The 21,468-nt window shown below is 50.6% G+C and overlaps 9 protein-coding genes across 9 annotated transcripts, besides 4 other annotated features; 3 read left to right on the forward strand and 6 right to left on the reverse strand.

Moving 5' to 3' along the window:
• Window positions 1-256: 256 nt before the first annotated feature.
• she9 (putative mitochondrion biogenesis protein (She9)) lies at window positions 257-1,841 on the forward strand (the record flags this gene model as incomplete). Its single annotated transcript, XM_001274349.1, has 2 exons — window positions 257-818; window positions 889-1,841. 2 exons carry the CDS (start codon window positions 257-259, stop codon window positions 1,839-1,841), a joined length of 1,515 nt encoding a protein of 504 aa, XP_001274350.1.
• Window positions 1,480-1,512: a microsatellite.
• Window positions 1,842-2,485: 644 nt separating the features above from the next.
• Window positions 2,486-2,510: a microsatellite.
• Window positions 2,486-2,511: a microsatellite.
• A 50-nt stretch (window positions 2,512-2,561) lies between these two features.
• On the reverse strand, window positions 2,562-3,596 carry rip1 (ubiquinol--cytochrome-c reductase catalytic subunit RIP1; the record flags this gene model as incomplete). The annotated part of the gene is made up of 4 exons (XM_001274350.1): window positions 2,562-2,743; window positions 2,822-2,972; window positions 3,047-3,135; window positions 3,299-3,596. The coding sequence occupies 4 exons, from the start codon at window positions 3,594-3,596 to the stop codon at window positions 2,562-2,564; spliced, it is 720 nt and encodes a 239-aa protein (XP_001274351.1).
• A 568-nt stretch (window positions 3,597-4,164) lies between these two features.
• ACLA_013630 (histone-fold domain-containing protein) lies at window positions 4,165-4,929 on the reverse strand (the record flags this gene model as incomplete). The annotated part of the gene is made up of 4 exons (XM_001274351.1): window positions 4,165-4,469; window positions 4,529-4,619; window positions 4,710-4,795; window positions 4,851-4,929. The coding sequence occupies 4 exons, from the start codon at window positions 4,927-4,929 to the stop codon at window positions 4,165-4,167; spliced, it is 561 nt and encodes a 186-aa protein (XP_001274352.1).
• A 558-nt stretch (window positions 4,930-5,487) lies between these two features.
• ACLA_013640 (chloride channel protein) lies at window positions 5,488-8,368 on the forward strand (the record flags this gene model as incomplete). The annotated part of the gene is made up of 7 exons (XM_001274352.1): window positions 5,488-5,959; window positions 6,029-6,096; window positions 6,149-6,508; window positions 6,566-6,643; window positions 6,695-7,020; window positions 7,070-7,424; window positions 7,475-8,368. The coding sequence occupies 7 exons, from the start codon at window positions 5,488-5,490 to the stop codon at window positions 8,366-8,368; spliced, it is 2,553 nt and encodes an 850-aa protein (XP_001274353.1).
• Window positions 8,369-8,483: 115 nt separating this feature from the next.
• On the reverse strand, window positions 8,484-9,078 carry ACLA_013650 (uncharacterized protein; the record flags this gene model as incomplete). Its single annotated transcript, XM_001274353.1, has 3 exons — window positions 8,484-8,717; window positions 8,788-8,881; window positions 8,990-9,078. The coding sequence occupies 3 exons, from the start codon at window positions 9,076-9,078 to the stop codon at window positions 8,484-8,486; spliced, it is 417 nt and encodes a 138-aa protein (XP_001274354.1).
• A 953-nt stretch (window positions 9,079-10,031) lies between these two features.
• Window positions 10,032-11,538, forward strand: ACLA_013660 (tyrosine--tRNA ligase TYS1; the record flags this gene model as incomplete). The annotated part of the gene is made up of 7 exons (XM_001274354.1): window positions 10,032-10,152; window positions 10,221-10,259; window positions 10,317-10,709; window positions 10,759-10,823; window positions 10,879-10,945; window positions 11,000-11,241; window positions 11,308-11,538. 7 exons carry the CDS (start codon window positions 10,032-10,034, stop codon window positions 11,536-11,538), a joined length of 1,158 nt encoding a protein of 385 aa, XP_001274355.1.
• A 445-nt stretch (window positions 11,539-11,983) lies between these two features.
• Window positions 11,984-12,805, reverse strand: ACLA_013670 (uncharacterized protein; the record flags this gene model as incomplete). The annotated part of the gene is made up of 2 exons (XM_001274355.1): window positions 11,984-12,700; window positions 12,758-12,805. The coding sequence occupies 2 exons, from the start codon at window positions 12,803-12,805 to the stop codon at window positions 11,984-11,986; spliced, it is 765 nt and encodes a 254-aa protein (XP_001274356.1).
• Window positions 12,806-13,921: 1,116 nt separating this feature from the next.
• Window positions 13,922-13,945: a microsatellite.
• A 145-nt stretch (window positions 13,946-14,090) lies between these two features.
• On the reverse strand, window positions 14,091-16,586 carry ACLA_013680 (uncharacterized protein; the record flags this gene model as incomplete). The annotated part of the gene is made up of 3 exons (XM_001274356.1): window positions 14,091-16,204; window positions 16,288-16,415; window positions 16,489-16,586. The coding sequence occupies 3 exons, from the start codon at window positions 16,584-16,586 to the stop codon at window positions 14,091-14,093; spliced, it is 2,340 nt and encodes a 779-aa protein (XP_001274357.1).
• Window positions 16,587-17,524: 938 nt separating this feature from the next.
• On the reverse strand, window positions 17,525-21,123 carry ACLA_013690 (NPA1/URB1 family protein; the record flags this gene model as incomplete). The annotated part of the gene is made up of 5 exons (XM_001274357.1): window positions 17,525-17,842; window positions 17,897-18,223; window positions 18,274-19,073; window positions 19,126-20,910; window positions 20,976-21,123. The coding sequence occupies 5 exons, from the start codon at window positions 21,121-21,123 to the stop codon at window positions 17,525-17,527; spliced, it is 3,378 nt and encodes a 1,125-aa protein (XP_001274358.1).
• Between the last annotated feature and the right edge of the window lie 345 nt (window positions 21,124-21,468).

A 21,468-nucleotide genomic window follows, 5' to 3' on the forward strand; every position in this document is an offset into this window, starting at 1 on the left:
ATATGTGGGTTCTTAATAGGAGTTGCATTCCTTGGAATAACAAGAAATAAGATCATTATTTAATCCACAAAAATACCAATAGGCTATGTCTGAGTGGTGCAAGTCAGTTGGTGAGTAGTGATAACTCCGGAGTCGATGCGTCCTCATGATTTCCGCTTCCCGCCTTTGGCTCCGATTCCGAGGACAACTCAAGATATCAAAAGCTCAACAACCAAACAGAGCATTTGCTGAGATAAGGGGCCACTTCCAATCGGCCATGCAGTCTATGCCACTGCTGCTTCGGCAGTCGCTCAGGTCCTCAGCCAATCTCACAAGAACCTCACGACAAGTACGACCGCGGTTTCTCCCCGCCGCTGGCCCGAACATCTACGCCGCCAGAGACATCCGGCGGAGCTTCTCGGTCTGCGTACAATGCCAGTTTCGGTCCCAGCCAACGCTCTATTTGTCTCTTGAGAAGGATAAATCGAAAGATGAACCCGTTGCGCAGCAGCCGAATGACATGGATCCGGTGACGACGTCCCCGCATGAGACACCCAAGGCACAGCCAGAGGCGGAGGGCGAGCATCCTTCATCTGCTCCAGCAGAGCAGGAGACAGTGTCTAGACTAGAGGAGGAATTCAAAAATGAACCAGCTTCAGAAACAACAGAGAAGCGGGGCTTACCGTCGTACCTGGAGGAGCGACGGTCAAAATACTCAAAGCAATTCACTGAGATGATGGATAACCTGCAATCCAACGTCTTCGTGGCAGGCCAACGATTGAACGACTTGACCGGGTACTCTTCCATTGAGGCACTAAAGAAGGATATTCAAGTACAAGGTGCGCGCCTATGATCAAAGGAAACCCCGTTCCTGAGCTTAGACTGACCGTTCGTTCGTCCAACGAACAGAGGAGCGACTCCGAACAGCGCGCCTTCGCGTCCGAGAAGCAAAAGATTCCTACGCGGCAGCAATCAATCGACGATCCGCTTCACAGCGCGAAGTGAACGAGCTCCTGCAGCGGAAACACGCCTGGTCCCCCGCCGACCTGGAGAGATTCACCCACCTCTACCGAAACGATCACACCAATGAAGTGGCCGAGATGGAAACACAAGAGGCACTGTCAGCAGCGGAACGGGAATCGGAAGAGGCAGCGGCGCAGTTGAGCAAAAGCATTCTCTCCCGCTACCACGAGGAACAAGTGTGGTCGGACAAGATCCGCCGCATGAGTACCTGGGGTACCTGGGGACTCATGGGCGTCAACGTTTTGCTGTTCCTGATCTTCCAGATCGCCGTGGAGCCATGGCGCCGGAAGCGGCTCGTGAAGGGCTTCGAGGAGAAGGTCATCGAGGCGATCGAGAAGGAGAAGACCCTGAACCATATCGAGATCCTTCACCCCCAGAACACCCTCTCGTCGACATCGCCTGCTTCCCAGGAGGAAGCCGCCGAGACATCCATTCTGACCACATCTGAACCCCCAGCCGCCGCAGACGAAACCGCCACCACTACCACAGCCACTACCACAGCCACAACCACCAGCGAAATCTCGGCCTCAGAACCTGAGACCACACCTGCTGCTGCCCCCAAGGCTGACGAGCCAGCGCCCGTCTTGACCCTGGAAGCGACAGAAGAGCCCGCCCACAAGAACGCGGTGACCGGGCTCCTGGATTCTTGCAAATCCCAGCTCGCCCGCATCCCCCCTCCCCCCAGCGCAGTCGAGTCATGGCGACAGACTTTCCACGACTTATTCAGCGACCGCAGCATCTCCATCACGCAGCGGGACCTGACCTCTGTTGCTCTGCAGAGCGCTGCTGCCGGAGCAGCGATCATGGGTCTGGTGATTGCTCTGATCCGTCCTCGGTGAGCTGCTTGAGGTATGAGCCGGGAAGATTGTATCATGAGTGCCCAGACATATCGCATTCACATGTATTTTGAGCACTGTACAGAAATTAAAATAGAGGATAACATGCATTGTATAAAGACCCTCTCTACCTGCACATCTCTACCAAGGTATCGGACCGATGTCTTCGCAACATTCTCTTTTCTTGCGAATTCCAGAGACGTGACCCGGCGTAAGAGTAAGACAAAAGAGATCCAACGATGAATATACTTAAAACTGAAACTAACATACATGTACTCGAACCAACGCTCAACAGATCTACATCTGATGTGATGTCCTCCAACCTCTCACTCCAAACCAACCGACTGCTTCATGACAGCTGTTGCCCCCGCGCGAAAAAGAACCGGGGGAGTGACCTGCTTCGAACACGGATGCGCGGAGATGAGGGCTGAACGACAAGGGATACAAAAGAACAGTCTATACCCAAAACACAAGAATTTCGCAGACAAGAGAGTGATACAGGGGCTTTGAGCAGCGCAGGTTTGAAAGATGATACAAGAGGCTGATTTTTTTGGGTCCATATTAAAACACGGTCTCTTTAATCTTGACAAACGAACAAAGCTTTCCCATCTAAGGCACAAACCTTTCCTTCTTTCCTTTCTCCTTCGTCTCTCTCTCTCTCTCTCTCTCTCTCGTCTGGAGAAATTGCCTCCCCGTCTGCGATTTGCAGCATGGAGATTCTGCTTAACCGATGACGAGGGTCTCCTCATCGGGGAAGTTGTACTGGGGAACCTCGAGGTTCAGAGGAGCGGGACCCTTCCTGATACGGCCGGAGATGTCGTAGTGGGAACCGTGGCAGGGGCAGAACCAGCCGCCATAGTCACCGGATTCACCAATTGGGACACAACCAAGATGGGTGCAGACACCTGTAAGAACGTAGAAAAACCAGACATTAATACCCGTACATAAACAAATGGTGTCCACTAGATGGCGTCATAACATACCAAGCATGACAAGCCACTCGGGCTTCTGGACACGGTCTTCATCGGCCTGAGGATCACGGAGGGTCTTCCAGTCGATCTGCTGAGCCTCCTGGATCTCATCCTGAGTGCGGTGACGGATGAAAACGGGCTTGCCACGCCACTTGATGATAACCTGTGTGGTAGAGGGGTCAGCGAGACCGCCACCGCTAACAACATGACGATTCACGGTTGAATGGGGACACATACGTTCTTGCCCTCGGGGATCGAGGCAAGACCGACCTCAACCTTGGCCTGAGCGAGGACGTCGGCGGAGGCGGACATGTTGACCAGGAAGTCTGATGGTAAGAATCGCATATCAGCAACTTGCCCCATTGGATAGTGCACGATCCCAACCGCCCATTCCCTCCCAATCCATGCGTTTTCAAACAATAATCGATGATCCCTTTCCTCTTTTTTTTTTTTTCATTCCACCCGGGGGTATTCCTTCATATCACCTACCCTGGACAGTAGCCTTGGCACCGACAGCGGATCCCAGACCGAGGGCACCAGCCATGAAGTAGGAGAAAACCTGGTTCGAGCGCGGGGCCTTGCCGGAGGAGTATTTGCCGAAGCTGGGGATCTTCAGGGTCGATTGGTATTCCTGGGATCTGCCGAAGGGGCTCTCGAAGGAGGAGGACTTGGAGGCCTCAGTCAGTCCTCTTTGCTGCTGGCAGGAGGCGACGGCGGCGCGGGTGGTGGGCAGCTGCTGGCGGGCGCAAGCGCGCAGCAGAGTGCTTGACGCGGACGAGAGAGACATGGTGAGATTGGCAATTGCAACGAATTGCGGGGGGTGGGTGGAGGGGAGGAGGAGAGTTGAGGGGAGAGAACAGTAATAATGGGACGGGAGGAATTCGATGAGGTTGAAGTCGGAGGCCCGGCATACGGGAAAGAGTCGAACCAGAGCTTTCGCTAGGACAAGCGATCGGAATCACGGGGCGCCTCATTGGCTCGCTGGGCCCACGACTGCTCCGACAGCGACAACGTCCATCAACGATGATCACAGTTCACAGCATCGAGGAACAGTTACTACCGTTATATTTTACGGACAAATTGATACTATCTCTACCGGTTATTATTATTCAATTATGGTGTGATTGTGTTCCCATCTATGCTCAAGCAGGTATAATGTGAAAATGACGCTCCAATAAACAACTGACCAACAGGCTTTTGCCCTCCATCCGTTTCCGTCCCGCGCATAACCAGACCCAATCATGCAATCAATAATGATAATAATACTAAATACCCCAAACCAAAAGAGAATCTAAGCATCCATGATAGCAGCGAACAGTCCAAACTGATACACGTGAATCTCATGCAAAACAGCGTCACTGATCCGCCATCTCAACGTCTTGGTCGTTATTCCCCGGTTGTGCTTCGACTGTCCGGTCGACCATCAATGTGCTCAGTGAAGGAATTCGAGGGCTTATTGATGGCTTGTCAGCCGCCTGTTGACCGTCTTCCCCGTTTGCTTTTGCCGATATTGTGCCGTTCAGTGTGCGCTGTCCCTTTTCGAATGGAGCGTCTTTGCTGGCCTCCTTCGCCTTCTTCTCCTTGAACTGTTTATAGGTAGTCGTCTTGGGGATCACGTCGGCGAGGAACTCCAGGTTGTCGATTCGCGAAACGGCGGTAGCTGCATCATACGCCATCAATATCCTCATCCCTCACGCCACCATCAAGCTCCCAACTGACCTAGATCTTTGTATTGAATGATTTTGCGCGGTTTTCGTTCGGACTTGACGACATTGTGCCCTTGTTGCGCGAGGTATTGAATGAACATTTCCTGCAGAGTATAGATAGATCCAATCAGCGCGATTTGCTCGATTCATGATTCGAATACCGAGTGGTGAGTGCATGGGAGGTAATCACGAACTGTAGCCATTGTGATGACAAACGTAGCATTGCCCGAACATTGTACGATATCCTCATCCAGCTGGATGATCTTCTTTATCCGAGTAACTGAGGTGTGTAAGCCAACCGGGTGAGCAAATATGTTGATTTCTTCTTCACGCACTAGGCAGAGCACTCTGGCCGGTGATTTCATCGGCGGATGCGGATGTGGATGTAGATGCGGACTTGTCTTTCGGAGGCATTGCGGACTCGATGCTAGACGAGTGTGGGATTTGTTTCGTGTGATATGACAGACTGAGTGATGATTTGAAGCCGGAGATCGATGATCGGGGATCTGAAAAGCTATTGTTGCTTTTGCTTGAGTCGGAGACGATATCGCGTGGTTTGCAGAAAAGAGAAATTACTGCTACGGCGCGTGCGGGTTGAAATCCACAGCGCGTGGCGTACAGTAGAAGAGCTCCGCAAGTACAATTGGATGTGCTCGATTACCGTGCAGTCAATCCATGAATGGTGATGGTATAGCTAGTGTAGCTATCTACTTGACTAGGCGAGCTTGACTTATCCCACAAGAAATTCGACCTTATAGCATCTTTTTGTTGCTTGCGAGCGATCTATACTCCGTAGAGTGATCTTTATCGGTCGCTATCTCCAATCTCTAAGCGGGAACCTTTCTCTCACGTGGGCGGGCTGTGTGCCTATCTACCACTCTAGTCATTATAATAACGCCAACAACTCTCAAGCATTATTACGTCGACCTCGACTATGCAAGTATCACGAGGAACCTTCGTGGTATGAGCCTGATGCCTGCTTCATCTGCCTCCGTTGGACAGCCTTCAGTACTGTCTGAGCGTCGAAATTGGAGAAGGTTATCAGGCTTATCTGTTTCCTCCCCCGTCGAGGCTGACTCGCCCGCCGACCAAGGGCAGCCTAGTGCGATCACAGAAGAGATCAGAGAGATCAAGCGATATGAGGACTTTACGACCATTGATTGGGTTCAGGATGCGATTCAGGATCAAGCGCGACGAAGAGCGAAACGCCGAGATGGATCGGGATTCTGGGATCAGGAAGGCGCATTTGGTTGGAGGCGCAAAGTGCGCGAGTCCTACGACGCTGGACAAGCCTGGCTCGTTATAACGCTCGTTGGCGCGGCGATTGGCATGATTTCGGCAGTTCTCAATATTATTACAGAGTGGTTGTCAGATGTCAAGCTGGGATATTGTACCACTGCATTCTACCTTAATGAGCAGTTCTGCTGTTGGGGTGCTGAGGGAGGTACGAATGTTGCCCGTCCTTTTTTTTGACTTTGACTGCAATACTGACTTGTTCCCTCGCTCTTCTCAGGTTGCCCGGAATGGAAGCCATGGACCTCTTTCTGGCTAATCAACTATTTCGTATACTTCTTTTTTGCGGTACGCCGGACCTTGGCATTCATTCGGATCCAATTGCTGAGACCCCACGCAGATCTTATTCGCCTGCATCGCTGCGACCTTGGTCAAGTCATTTGCTCCATACGCTGCAGGCTCTGGTATCTCAGAGATCAAATGCATTATCGCCGGATTCGTCATGAAGGGCTTCCTTGGTGCCTGGACACTTCTAATCAAGTCGATTGCGCTTCCCTTGGCCATCGCATCTGGGCTCTCGGTGGGTAAAGAAGGGCCCAGTGTGCACTTTGCCGTGTGCACGGGCAATGTTATCTCGCGATTCTTCAGCAAATACAAACAGAATGCTGCGAAGACGAGGGAAGTGCTAACCGCGACGGCGGCGGCCGGTGTGGCAGTCGCCTTTGGCAGCCCTATTGGGGGGGTTTTGTTTTCGCTAGAGGTGGGTGAATTTGCTTATATTATTGCAAACAGGTTCTTCGCTAACAAGGAGACTAAGGAAATGGCGTCTTATTTTCCACTGAAGACACTATGGCGAAGCTACTTTTGTGCCTTGGTTGCCACTGGAGTGTTAGCGGTACGGCTGTCAAAAGATCTCCCGATATCGTGGTGCTAACCCAGGTCATAGGTGATGAATCCTTTCAGAACCGGACAGCTAGTCATGTTTCAGGTGCAGTATGACCGCACCTGGCATTTTTTCGAATTGATTTTCTTTGTGCTCCTCGGGATATTCGGCGGACTGTACGGAGCATTTGTAATCAAATGGAATCTCCGCGTCCAGGCGTTCAGGAAGAAGTATCTTGCGGAATATCCCATAATCGAATCGGTTGTCCTGGCAGGCCTAACCGCATTTATTTGCTACCCGAACATGTTTTTGAAGATCAACATGACGGAGATGATGGAAATACTGTTTCGAGAATGTGAAGGCGGCCACGATTATCATGGGCTCTGCGAGTGAGTGTGCGCCTGAAATCTTTGATGACTCTACTTACAATCACATTAGGTCCAAGAATCGGTGGATGACGGTCATATCATTAGCTATTGCTACGATTTTGCGGATTCTGCTGGTTATCATATCTTATGGTTGCAAAGTGCCCGCTGGCATTTTCGTCCCGTCAATGGCCATCGGGGCTTCTTTTGGGCGTCTGGTGGGAATCATTGTCCAGGCCTTGTATGAAGCCTTTCCTAATTCCGCATTTTTCTCCTCTTGCCAGCCAGATGTTCCCTGCATCACTCCAGGGACCTATGCATTCTTGGGTGCTGGAGCAGCTCTCAGTGGGATCATGCACCTTACGATCTCTGTGGTCGTGATAATGTTTGAATTGACAGGAGCTCTTACTTATATCTTACCGACGATGGTGAGTCTTACGGTTCCGCGGCTCAACACGGAAGAAACTGACCTTAATAGATTGTGGTGGGTATCACCAAGGCTGTTAGCGATCGCTTTGGAAGCGGGGGTATTGCAGACCGGATGATCTGGTCAAATGGCTTTCCGTTCCTAGACACCAAAGAAGAGCACGTCTTCAACGTGCCGGTTTCGCAAGCCATGACCCCCGACCCTGTCTCACTCCCGGCTTCGGACTTTCCCGTTCGTGAAGCGGAACATCTCCTGAATGACAACAGATTCCAGGGCTTCCCTGTTGTCGAAGATCGCTCAAGCAAGATTTTAGTTGGTTACATTGGCCGCACCGAGCTTCGATACGCTATTGACCGGGCACGGGGGCAGGGGCTGTTGGCACCTAATGCTCGATGTGTATTCACTAAAGAGGCCGCAGAAGCTGCGGTAGCTCGGAGGGCGTCTGTTTCGAGAAGCCACTTGGCCCCTGAGACATTTGATGCCATCCAGACGAGCGTTGGGACACCTTTTGTGGACTTCAGCCGGTATGTCGACCACACACCGCTGACGGTGCATCCCCGCCTTGCCCTTGAGACTGTGATGGAGATTTTCAAGAAAATGGGGCCGCGAGTCATCTTGGTTGAGCACAAAGGCCGGGTGATGGGACTTGTCACCGTCAAGGATTGTCTGAAGTATCAATTCAAGGTTGAGGCAGAGGAGCAAGCTCTCGCATCAACCAATTCTGCCGCAGATCTTCCACTCGGAGCCCATCTGCATGGAAACCAAAGCGATTCGCTGGAGGAGCGAGTGTGGCGCTTCTTGCAAAGTGTGGGATCAAAATTGCCCCGATGGCGGCGAGCACCACACGATCATAGACCAACAACTCAGGATGGCCGAGAGCCAAGCGGCATCTTGAGTGGGACGGAGGACGAAGATGCTATCGTGGAGTTGACGGAAAGGCATTAATTGACTTCCATTTTTTATGTACTATACCATATTATAAAGATTATAGGATCAGGCATCCTAACGAATTGCTTCCATGTTCTTTGCCCCAAGCCCTTTACATCTCACATAGCGATGCTCATGAATCTCTCATTCCAACCAGAATACACCCACCACCCATCATCCCCGCTCCCAGCCACCACAGCCCACTCACCTTTTCACGGAAAACAACCATACCCAGCAGCGCAGTGACGAGGAAGTTCGCCGAAGTATTGGTAATGGACACCTTGGTTGTGGAGGGAGATGCGGTCAACGCCCGCGTGAACAGCGCCCACATAATGATGTTACAAAGAACATTAAGCCCAAGACAGATCTATTCAAAGTCAGCGCTTGGCCAGTCATAGATCAAAGCAAGAAATAAGAAGCAAACAAGAGGGGCGTACCCCACGAACTGCTAGTTCTATGAAAGTGTTCTCTTCCGCGCCGAAGAGATGCAAGATGGCCCCGGCGAAGGCGGTGGTTTGTTCGTCAGTTGTTCTGGGATGTACATTAGCAAGTATGTCTTGACCAAACACAGGAGACGGCTCTCCCTTAGCTTATAAGCGGCTGCGCTAGCTCGCCAAAAGGAACACAGTTGAAACATACAGTTTGGCGAAGAGGCCGTTTAGCGCAGCGAATGCGCCGCTGGCGATGGCTAGGATGACCCATCGGGGTTGGGCGGCTGGTTGAGTCATGGTGGGGGATTTGATGTAAAAAGTACATCTATTATCGAATTGTCTTTGGAGTGACGTTCTTGAGACCAACTCTACTCTAGTTGCTATGGAGTGGACAGGGGCAGTACGGTATCTACTCGTAGATGCGATGTCCGTTGATGTTGATAGTTGATACCCCGGACGCATATCATCACGTGATATGATGATCATAAGCAGTATGAGCAACATTTCCAGCACAATAGTCACTTCAGGTACAGGCGGCGATCAAAGAAAATAACATCCTTAGTCGGGATGGGAATCTATGTTTACATCATAGGAAAACATAATGCATGTGGCTCAGTATGCTTGGATCCGGAAGACACTACATCACATTTGAGTTTCTTGTTGTTTGGAAACCAGTACCTGATCACTCCGAGAACCAGACATCTCCCCATGACTTTCATCTGACTACAGATTTCGCTGAGGCTGAATCTTACCCACGAAGGTGCTGCCACCTAGCTGTTTACGAAATTCAATTGGAGAAGTCATCGGGAGGCACAATGCACTTCTACCTGATGGCTCCATACCAAGGCTCCTGGTTACAAGTCAGCCACAAAACCTCGGAGCTGACATGAAGGCGACCAGAATAAGCCAACAAGTCCCTAGCCAGTGCGGATTCCGTCCGAGCCGAGTGACCGAAGACATCGTCCTGCTCCCTACCTTGCGCTTGATTTGACGCCCAGTCAGCACAGCAAAGACGCTCATCCATGTGCCTGCAGGCGGTGTTGTACTCTCAGCCAATCATTTAAAGCCTGGCCATCTTATCGTTCTGCTGCCATGTGTGCTTCCTCCGAGCGGAACAACAGACGGCCCGATGGAGGCGGGGGATTTTTATATTTATCCACGGATATACGGACTGACTCACCTAAGCAGAGGGCAGTATATAACAACCGCGGATTCCGTTTTTGGGCTTCAAGGGCAAGATATCGAAGACAATGGCAAGCATGGATGCGGGCGAGAGATTATCTCTCATCAAGGAGAATCTCCAGGAGGTGCTCAATCAAGACTTGATTGAAGGCATTCTTGCTGAGGGGCGCAACCCAAGAATCTACTGGGGTACTTTTTTTTCTGTTCCCCCCGCTAACAATTGGAATTTTGCTAATGGTTTCCTTTTTGTCGCACAGGAACGAGTCCTACGGGAAAGCCTCACTGCGGATATTTCGGTATGAATCTCGCCGAATGCGACCAAGAACCACTTCCCAACTAACCCCCGCATTTAGTGCCCGCCGTGAAAATCGCACAGCTTCTGGCCGCCGGTTGCGATGTGACGATCCTTATCGCTGATATTCATGGCTTCCTCGATAACCTGAAGGCGCCGATCGAGCTCGTCGAACACCGCGCGAAGTACTATGAATACACCATCACCGCGATGCTCCAGGCCGTGGGTGTGTCGACTGAGAAACTCCGCTTCGTCCTTGGCAGCTCTTACCAGAAGAGCCCTGACTATGTGATGGATGTGTACAGACTATGCTCCCTGGTTTCGGAGCACGATGCCAAAAAGGCTGGTGCTGAGGTTGTCAAGCAAACCGACAACAGCCCGCTTAGTGGCCTCCTCTACCCCATCCTTCAGGTGTTGGATGAGCAGTACCTCGATTGCGATATCCAATTCGGAGGTAAGTGTCCTCTCATGGTGATGTTGGATCCCGGTCTGACATAGCACAGGTATTGATCAAAGAAAGCTATTTGCGGCATCGACGGAGTGGCAGCCCAAGCTGGGCTACAGGAAGGTAAGGCCGATGGTCTAAATCGCGCTCTAAGCGACTTTGTACTCACAATCGATAGCGTGCCCATCTGATGAACCCTATGGTACCTGGACTCACAGGTGGCAAGATGAGCTCCAGTGAAGAAGGTAACATTGGTCTTCTCGTACTTAGATTAAAGTTGTCCGCTAAGTTTTGAATAGACAGCAAGATCGATCTCCTCGAAGCTGCCGACACTGTCCGAAAGAAGATCCGCAAAGCCCAGGCTGCTCCCCAAGATGTTAACAACAACGGTGTTCTTTCCTTCGCCCAATACGTCCTCCTGCCGGCCTCAGCCCTCAAGACCGGACGCCCTGAGTTCCGCGTCAACCGCGAGAGAGACGGCCTGGAGCCCCTGGTTTACACCAACATCGAACAGATGCAGGAAGATTATAAGACCGATGTGGTATGTCTATCAGACTACCTTGCAGCTAAGCGCAGTTCATGCCAATCGCTAACAAACTTCGCACAGTTGACACCGCAATTGTTGAAGCCCGCTGTCGCGGACGCTCTCGCCGAGCTCATGGCACCTATTCGTGCCGCATATGAAGCCTCAGCCGAATGGCAGGAGATCACATTGAAGGCCTACCCCCCGCCCGCCCCGAAGAAGAAGGAGAAGAAGCAAAAGGACAAGGGATCGCGCTACCCCGGCGCAAAACCTCAGCAGAATGATGAATCTGCCCCTGCTGCCGTAGAGGCTTAGTAGATTAGTACATAGAACACCAGATACCTTGAATGACATGAATATGACTGCATTATACATCATTCTTTCCAGGCTTGATCATGGCATTGTTGCTTTCAGAATCCTCGCTCGAAGGGAGGTCGCTATCTTTCACTGCGGCCCTCTCCCTTGAGTCCCACAAACTTATCTTACCATTGGCCTTAATTGCGACGTTCATTGAATACTCATAACCAGGCGAAGGAGAACAATCAATGATGGAACTTGACGGTACATTTCTCTAGAACGAAGAACAGTCACTTTTATTTATCTTCTCCTAAGGGAGATCTGGGATATCATTTGCCGACGTTGCTCGTATATCTTCGAACTCGCTACATGCCTCTAAATATACAGTTGTACGATAATGCCGTCGATCTCTCCTCCGTTAAGTCCACCTCATATGATGACTCATAAGCTATCATCCACGTCTCTACGCCATGACAATATTCGCATCCAATTCCCGTAGAAACGCAGTCCCCTCATAGCCATCCTCAATATTCTCCTTATCCTCCTCTGGGGACGTAAACCAATCTGCGCTAGGAATAATACCATTGATCTCAAGATTATCCGGATCCTCGTAGATGGTAAAGCTAGGCAAGTCATCATTCGTCTTCGACGGAAAGCTCCCCCATCTTCCATCGAGAACAGCCCCATTCCGAAACAGCCAGGAGCCATATGGGTGCAGAGGACCGCGCCTGTAGAAGCCCTCCGGCGCGCTCTCCGTTTCCATCTCGATGTCTGATTTGCTTCCCGTGTACAGCATGCCGTAGTTGATCTCGATTTCTTCGCTCGCTGCTCTAGCCTCAGGAGGTACTGGAGGCACAGTCGCCGTCTCGAATGGCATATGTGGGGTGCTTCGGAGAGAGTGATATCCCCAGTACTGATCCGGGTGCTGGCTGGATTCAGTCCAGTCCATTGAACTGTGATTGTTTGGGAGTAAAATCTGCAGGTCTGGTACACGGCCAGAGGGCGAGATCTTTGCTTTTTTGGCTGGCGGTTGTTGTTCAAGGATACTCTCGTCAGTGGAGATATCTTCTATCTCGGCGTGTGTTCGGGTTCTCGCTGAGCTGGTTGTTGTTTCGCTATTGGTGACATTGCTGTGGACGGGATAGCTCGACTCTTGTTGCTTCCGGTGGAAGCTAGACAGCTGCGTGGAGTCTTCATCAGACAGTGCACCCATCAAAGACAAGAGTCGTATACTCACGACCTGATCGATATTCAAGCAAAGCTGGAAGTCTATCTCGTCCATCATATTGGGAGTTGAGGGCTGCTCGAAAGGGCAAATTAGTGACCTGTGAGCAGTGATCTCGAGACTGATGGAGGAGAGATCTGCATCCCCAAAGAATATTCCTATGATGTTATCCAAGATCCGTGTGCAAACAACATTGCATATCACAGGTATGTTTCAAATGTTGTGTAAAAAGAGGAAGGAAAGTGGTTATGTTGGATGGCTGTCTGTGTGCACCAAGAGATGGGAGCAATTCTGAGAGCGACATACCCCACTGGCAGGATAGCTGTGTTGCTGTGTGAACGATATAGTATCCGTAATGACACCTAAATCGCCAATAAAGAGAAATGAAAACGTACTGAGGTTCTTGTATCCAAAAGTTGTAGAAAGCAAGAAGAGGACTCAAGATGCTTCGGCATCCACTGCTGCAGAGAAACCAGCATGGGAAAATAAGACACTTACTCGAAGGACACCATCTGAATGAGATTCTGACAAAGGATTCAAAGAAGGTACCAGCTAGAGATGATTGATGAGTCTGGTGGAGATGGAAAGAGTGAAGAGGTGTTGTCTGGTTAATAGCTACCACTGGGGTGCTTTGTATCCATCAGTCATCCTCTGCATATTTTCAGACCTAGACCTTGGAATTATGCAAAGAAGTCAGTGATGGATAGTCATGTAAGCAAATCTGCAGGGGATTCTGGGCCTTGGAAAGAGAAGGATTTTAATGGACTGAAGTGCAGTAGAGATGTACGCAGCTGCTACCTTGACTACAAGCATAGCGCCTGGCGCATAAGACAATACTACCAGTTTGCAAGGTAAGTCTTCGTCGACATAATCCCTCGAAGTTTGCATGAGTGAGTAGAAGCTGCTAACGAGAAGATGACCAGCCATATATTTGCTTAGATTGACGATACTAAGTAATAACGCTAGATCGCAACCACGATCAAATAATGACAAGTCACTTAATGCCTTGGACAAGCAAGTCTTCGACCCGAGTCAAGACATACACAAGCCGACCATCTCATCGCCAGAGTCCATAATGATCGAGTGTCCATGTAGCAGTGGCGAAAAAGCGAACCCTCCGTGTCGAAACCACAATACCGACCTTTGCAAAGCACATTAACAAGCAACAGAGTTCAGAAAAAAAAAAAAAAAAAAGAAAAAGAGGCAATGAAAAACCTGGAAAATAACAATTCGCAAAGTCAACTTGGAATGAACCAGCAGAAGAAGGTATTGTGGCTTCGTCCGAAAATCTCGCGGTACACCTTAGAGATAGATCAGCTTCCCTCTCTGGGCCGCGGAGTATTCCCTATCTGAATTGTCCAGGACCACCAACTTGGCCAAACATGTCCAAAAGATGCCTCGAGGATGGCGGCGGTCCCTGCTGTGGACCAGGATTACCATCGAAAGGACCCTGCCCACCGTGGCCAAGTCCCAGCAAGGCCTCGCCATTGGGTACCATCGGTGGGAAGCCAGATGGGGGAGGGCCATTCATGTAGCCAGGAGGAGGCATCATTCCGGGTGGTGGCGGAGGAGGAAAACCGACAGACCCATTTCCACCAGCTCCACGAGGGAAGAGTTGACGTTCAGCTAGAGGGGGGACATTTCCATGCATCGGCATCATGAAATTCGGGTTAACACCTCTGTTCGGGGTTGGGATGCCTGGGGGAGGAGCCAAGGGGCTGGGGCCACCACCCTGCTGAGGAGGAGGAGGAGGAGGCACTTGAGGACCAGTCCAGCCTGGGGGTGGCAGATGCTCAAACCCTGGGGGTCTCTGAATACCCATGCCAGGGTGGCCTGGGCCTGGAGGAGGTCGGGATCCACCAGGTGTAATGGGGATCTGGCCACCTTGAGGAAATAGGACGTCATCGAAATAACCCATGGGGGGTCCATTGGCAGGCCTTCTGCGAATCTGATCGGCATCTGGTCGCTGCATGTTGGCAATCGCCGGATCATCTAGGAAAGGAGGTGCCTTCTGGGCAGATGGAATCCCTGGAGGACGGGACAGCATTTCAGGCATATTCATCATGCCAGGGGCCGGACCCGCACCCGGGTGTTGGCCCTGTACTCCATGATGATTGGCGACAGGGCTCACTCTGACCTGTTGCATCAAACGAAGAAGATGCTCCCTGTCCTGGGCCTGCGAATTTCTGAAAGGAGACTGATGTGCCTGGATATTTTCCTGCATTGACGGAGCCGTGCTGCGAGCAGATGCTTCCGGCATCGCCACGTAATCGGGCCGCTTGATCGAGTCCTTAGGAGACGAGAGAGCACTCAACGTCGGCTCGGGCTGCATGAGAGGTGGACGGGAAGGCTGCATTCCATCGTTCTGAGGAGTCGAATTACGCGACCCACTTCCCCCAAGCATCTGTAGAATGCGTTGGAACCCTTCCTGATCCGCGTCGGAGGATGAGGATTGCGGAGCAGGGAATCTGATACCAAATTGGGCCTCTGGCTCTGTTGCAGGACTTCCTGGAGGTGGGCTGAAAAGTCCAGCAAACCGGGAAGATTTCCCAAGCTTCCCTTGTGCCGGCTCCTTCTTGCTCGTCGACTCCACTGATATCGGGGTGCTGACCTCCTGAGGCTGTTTCGCATCGCCTAGCAGTCCAAAGAAGCGCTCCATCGCTGAGTCTGCTTGGAAAGGTGTCCCGTTGCCGCTGAAAACATCGCCGTCTGTAGGTCGGTGCTCAGGCTGTGCTATTTTGCTGGCAACAACTTCAATGGAAGTTTCTTTCTTTTCCTCCACATGCGGTTGGGATGAGGAAGCCTTCATTCTCTCCTTCCAGCGTTCAAAATCTTCTTGTGTATGGACCCTCCGCGTCTCATCCCTGTCATTTGCATCCATCCACTCGGGGTCCTGCTCAATTCTAGCCCCTCTGGTCCAATCACGATCCGCACCGTGTTTGTCTCTGCGCCATTCTCTGTTTCGTGCTGGAAGTTTCTCCTCTTCTGTTTCTGGTACGTCCTGAGCGTTATCATCACGAAACCAGCTTCCTTCATGTCGGGCTCGACTCGGTGTCCCGTCTTTCCGAGGGACAAATTGTCCTTCCTTTTCTCTTATTCCCCGCTCAAAAGTTTGATCCCTCTGATCACGGTTCCAACGGTCGAATTCTCCATTGCGTCTGGGTGTTTTTCTCTCTTGTTCATCTTGTCCAAAGGTGCGACGCGGGCGGCCGTTGTTCCAGTCTTCTCTTTCCCCACGTCGACCATTGAAAGGACTTGGCTTGCCATCACGGCGGTCAAGGTCCCTGTCTCCGGCCTCCCTTTCCTTGAAGAACTTGTCCCGGAAATTAAACCGATCGTTGGATGCTTCATCCGGCTCGGTTGGCCGCGGGGTGCGGTCAGTAAAATCTAGCGATCCTTTGCCGGAAATACGGGATGCCGACGCAAAAGCAGTTTTTGGAGGCCCAAGGACAATATCCTCTTCAAACGATCAAGCCTTGGAGTTAGCATGACGTCTCGGCATCAAGATTAGGTAGCAAGCACTGGTAGGAGGCCCGAATTACCTGAATTAGAGTTTCTCGATATATGGCGAGTCTCAAACAGACTTGGTCTCCTAGGTGTCGCCTCGTTCGGATTGGTAGGGTCTCTTGTGTTTGTAGGTTTTCGTGGTACTGTCGAGTCGGGAATCGGGCTAGCAATAGATGAACTCGTTAGTACCCAAGAACGATGGAGATGAACAATTGCAGGAGCGGGGATGGCCTTACCCCATCCACTCATCTATCGGCGGCAGGCCTGCAGGCTTGGAGACCAGAGGCGATGAGCGCAGCCATAGCAGCTCATCGATCTCGTAACGTCGCGCCATGAGTATGGCTGGGTGTGTGATATGATGGTCAAAATGTTACGTTGTGTTCATCGGTTCGGGTATATTTTCAGTAGCTAGCGGATCTTTGCAGGCTGAAGGAGAGGCGCCTGATGAGACGGAAGTCGATTGACGAGAGGAGGGCGATACAATAGTCCTGAGGGTAAAAGGATCAAAGGGAGAAGCGAGGCCACTTGCCAGTGGCAAGGCGGCAGGCGGAGTCTGAATCGGTGAAGGCCAACCAAGTGTGCTGGGTGAGGGGTAATCGAATGGGTACACTTGTGAATTGCTTCGACGCTATGAGTGAGTCACTGGAGATTTTTCGATAGTGGATATTGGGATCAAGGCGATAGTTTCAAAAGGGATGCATTCGGCGGATGGTGAACGAGAGGGAGATGTCGAGGATTGCGGGCGGAGGAGGTTGTTTGAGGTCTGACGGAGAGGAGAAAGTCGTCGGCCGCAAAACGTTTGGAACTGCCCAGAGGGGAAAACACCGCCAACTCAACTCACATCGCTTCGCTGTAGGGAAATATGAATCTGCCATGTCAGCTCTTTGCTGCAGACAGAACTACGGTAAGCTTTGTTGATATCATATACTGAATGTATTACCAGGGCCAAGCCATTTATTAGAATTTTGTCCACTCTATCCTTGGTCTATATACAAAAGTACTTGTAGTCTGTTTGAAGCATGCAACCTTCTCATCCCCCCGAGCACAGCACATTTGATATTCGCACAGCTCTCCTGTATGAACTTCTAAGGAGAGACTATATCTTGAGTAGATCGGGCAACAGTTTTGCCCCCCCCCAACTTGTGCAGAAGTACCTGGCCAAATCAAGCAATTGGAAATTAGGGGGGCATGTGGTGTCCCAGTCCCAATCCTGATCCGTATGAATATAGAGTTCCAATGTTTAGTTCAAAAAGCATGCAAAGAACGGACGCATTATCCAGCGATATTCTCAACAGCCTGTGAGACTGCCCCTCCACTCCATTTCGCAACCCGGTCCTGATCCGAGCCCTCTTGCAGGGTGTGAGCCATAGCCGCAAATGTAGAAGCCTCTTTAGCATTCACGACTGGAACCTGGCTTTGAATCCAGCTGATGACGCCGGCTCTGGTAATCAAAGTCGTGCTTCCGCCAACTTGTGTCGATCGGAATAGAAGATGCAAGGTCTTCCTCTTGATGGACACCCCGCTGCTGGGTGAGTCGTAGAAAGAGAGCATGCGCTCAAATACGTTTGCACGCCGATAGATCTCCATATCCTACAAGGCAAGTCAGCATGTGCCATGATTCATGGGAAGGCAATGGTGGCCTACCGTCTCGGTGTGGAGTCCCTTGATCAAGAAATCCAGCAACCAACTCGTTTCCTCGAAGTAGCCATCATCCAACTCGGGTTCATGAAGCAAAATTTTGTCAATCCAATAGGATGGGAGTTTTTCCACCTCCCAAGAAGGTGCCTTCTGGAGAAACTTATTGACCTTTCCGTAGAGTTTGTGCATCGGGTTGGTAAGCACCGACAAACAACACGAAGCACACTCCCCGACTATCCATGGTACAGGAGCCTCGAGCCCGATCTGCTTCACAGTCTCAAGTAACTCGCCGGTCAGGATGTACACCGAGCGCCATTCAGCATACTTGGATTCCTGATGTTTTGTTAGTCATTGCGTTGAGTTCAAGTATCTGGTCAACGTACCCTGAGCTTTGACATGAATCGGATTAAGTTAGCAAACGCTTGTTTTCTGACCTCTTCATATCCTGAGCACAAGCATAGCATTAAATCAGCGATGCGGCCTTGCTCGACTGCAATCTCGAGTTCCTCCTTCTCCCATCTGTGTAGCTCATTGTGAGTTGTGCCTTCAGTTGGCAGAGTTCCAAATATTTCTATCAAATCCACTTCTGGCTCCTTGGCTGTCTGTCCCTGAGACGTTGGGCGAGCTACATCACGCTGAGCCTTGATATCAGTTTCATCTCCATTAACGGCATCCTTCAAAGCTTTCTTAAGACTGGATTTCAGCTGCTTGCTGTGAACATCTTGTAGAACGCCGTCTCGAGCAGCCTTCAAACCCTTCGAGTCTTCTTGTGCCAGCTTCAGCTTCCCAAGGACTCTAGCGATCCATGTACCCACCGCCTCCTCTGCAGTTGAATCTCCATTTTTGGCAACGAAGGGCCATTGCTCGATGATTGCTGCGACAATACAACTGACGGGTTTGGCGTCAACTTCAACGAGTGACGAGGCTAAATCGTCGTAGTGGACTGGCTTCTTTGCGACTCTGCAAGCACAATTATCAAAGAAAGCCAGTTGGTGGTGGAAACTATCAGAATTTGAGGCATCAAAGCTCAATCGAAGGGCGGCAAACGCTGCCTGAGTCTTTATGATTGAACTTTCCATCAGGATCGCCGTCAAAAGCTTCTCAATCTCCTTCGACGTATCGTTGGCTGAAGTTTCAATGAGAACTTTGAGAATGGACGTGAACGCTGAGTATTGCATAGAAACTAGTCGCCATCAGCTTAAAATTTTAATACGTGATTTGGAACAGTTTCTTACCTGGTTGTTGCCACCACCGCATAGAGGCTGACTGCTGTGCAATCTTGAGAACGTTTTGCATCTGACCAAGAAGCGACTCGGAATCGTCTTCTGAAAGCTCGGAGTTTTCCAGGCGTTTGAGAATATCAACCAAAACGAGAGAAGCGTCGAAAACTTCCTCAATGGCAACATCGGGAACAACGTTGTAGAAACAAGCAAGAAGCTCCGCAACGGCTTCTTGCTGCTGCAGATCTTCCTTGGCTGTTCGCCGGAATAAAAGAATAACGTCCTTAATCACGGGGCATCGACGACAAAATTCCGCGGCCAGCTTGCTTGCAGCTTGGGCCCAGAATGGCTGACTAGATCCGTGGTCAGCGTTGAATATCTTGAGGGCTGCATGTAGTTTGTTGAATGCGACTGTCAAGATTCGAACAGCGAACAAAGTGACAATTTCCGTGTTCAGGTTGAGGCAACGACTCATGACCTTCTGAGTGAGTGGACGTGGAAGAATATTCTCGATAACAACGGAGACCGGTGGGGGCATAGCAGGTAGTTTGTCTTGCCAACCACAGTTTGGTGGGATGGGTAGGCTGACTATCGAGAACAAAAGCGCCGACTCGGCCATCCAAGAAGGCGTGGGCTTCGGATCCGAGATGAACATTGTTTTCTTTGTAAAGTAATCTGCGACCAGTTCCGGTGCGGCCTTGAAGATCGCTACCAATAATTCAATCTGCAGGCGATCCATATCCGGACGGAGCGCTTGGATAACAAAAGACAGAGTTCCATTGCGAACAGGGACTGAATCCTTGTATTTGTCCACATACATAGCGGAGTCCAATCCCAGCTCAATTGAAGTGTCATTCTCTGTCGGCAGAGATTCGGGATCAGTCCCATTCGGATACCAGCCCGTCCCTGGTAGGAGAACACCAAGGTTGGTATCCGTGCATATCTTCAAAAGAATATCATGAACCTCATCGGCAATCGAGACTCCAGAGGAATTCGGCTCTTCAGATTCTCGCTCATAGCCATATAGAGTGACGAGTCTCTCGAGATTCCATCTGTTGAAGAATCTCGTTTTGGCATTACGTGAAAGGGAAGCATCCTGTATGATATCTTTATCGATACACTTGATTGTCTCCAAAATGATATCGCGGGGGTCCTTTCTAATGAATTCAAAGAATGCTTTGATGATCACCTTGTGCTGCTCGATGATCTCGCTCTTAGCAGTCACATGTTGAACCTTTAGGTTGGCGAGGATATATTTTTGAGCATTCCGGCGTAAGGTTGACTTTTTAGATGCGTCGGCATCCTCGAGCTGAGCTTTGTTCGGTGTTAGGAACAGATCAAGCCGCTTGAATGTGATGTACCGCGCCATGTACACCTGGCGGGCAACCGCCCCTCCATCGAAACTGACAATCTCCGTGAGAAGTCGGAGACATGGCGAAATCAAGTGCTCCTTGGACTTGAGTGCGGTTAGCCCACGGTTAAAAAGCCTCAGTTGATCTTTCTGCAACAAATGCTTGCACAGGGCCAACCCGAAGTCTCGGAGTTCCAGTTGAGTGGAGATGGTCTTGATGAAGAGAGCCAGGACGGACGGGACAACCGTCAATAACGATTCATTGTTGCTGCTGTCTGCAAAGCCCCAGGTTTGAATCAGATCAGGAAAACAGATAGCATCATCCTCAGTCGCTGTGCGAGTGAGCTGGGTATCACAATAGGCCTTGAGAATTCGGAACTTCTTGGCCTTTTCGCCCTCTTTTTCAGACTGAGCAATAGATGTGAGAAAGTCCTTGAACTGGCGGATACCTGCCTCTTTGTAAGAAATTTGACGTGACAGCTAATGGTAGATAACCCTGATGCCTGGTTCTTACCCTGCTTGGACTCTATAACATTTTGTTGGAAAGCCAGCAAAGTTCGCAGCTGAGTATGAGAGGTGATCGGAGCAGGACCCTCCCCCTCCTCTGCATGATCAAGCTTTCTCCTTTTCGAGCGAGGAGACTGATGCTCGAAGTGCGACATCTTCGCTATCTTGGTTTGTGGACGTGATGTTCTTTAGATGAGATCTAGAAAACGATGAAGAGTCGAGGCCAATCCTATCAAATTTTTGCAGCTTCTGATTGGTTGCTATGGTGGCGCCTCAATTGTTACGCTAAGAATATTGAGCTCTCGGCGATTACAATGATAGATAATGACCTGCAGATTGGGGGATTTGAAACTTGAGACGGCTAGCAGAAGGGTGACAAGTGTCATCCCATCTATACGACTATGTTTCTGCTGAAGAGATGTGGAAGTCGTGACTTTACGAAAGTCGGTGCCTCAGGAACCCTGTCTAAATTTCTAGGATTTATCTAGCTTGGGAAGGCG

This window comes from Aspergillus clavatus, genomic scaffold (assembly GCF_000002715.2).
Source record: "Aspergillus clavatus NRRL 1 1099423829795 genomic scaffold, whole genome shotgun sequence".
NCBI lineage: Eukaryota > Fungi > Ascomycota > Eurotiomycetes > Eurotiales > Aspergillaceae > Aspergillus > Aspergillus clavatus.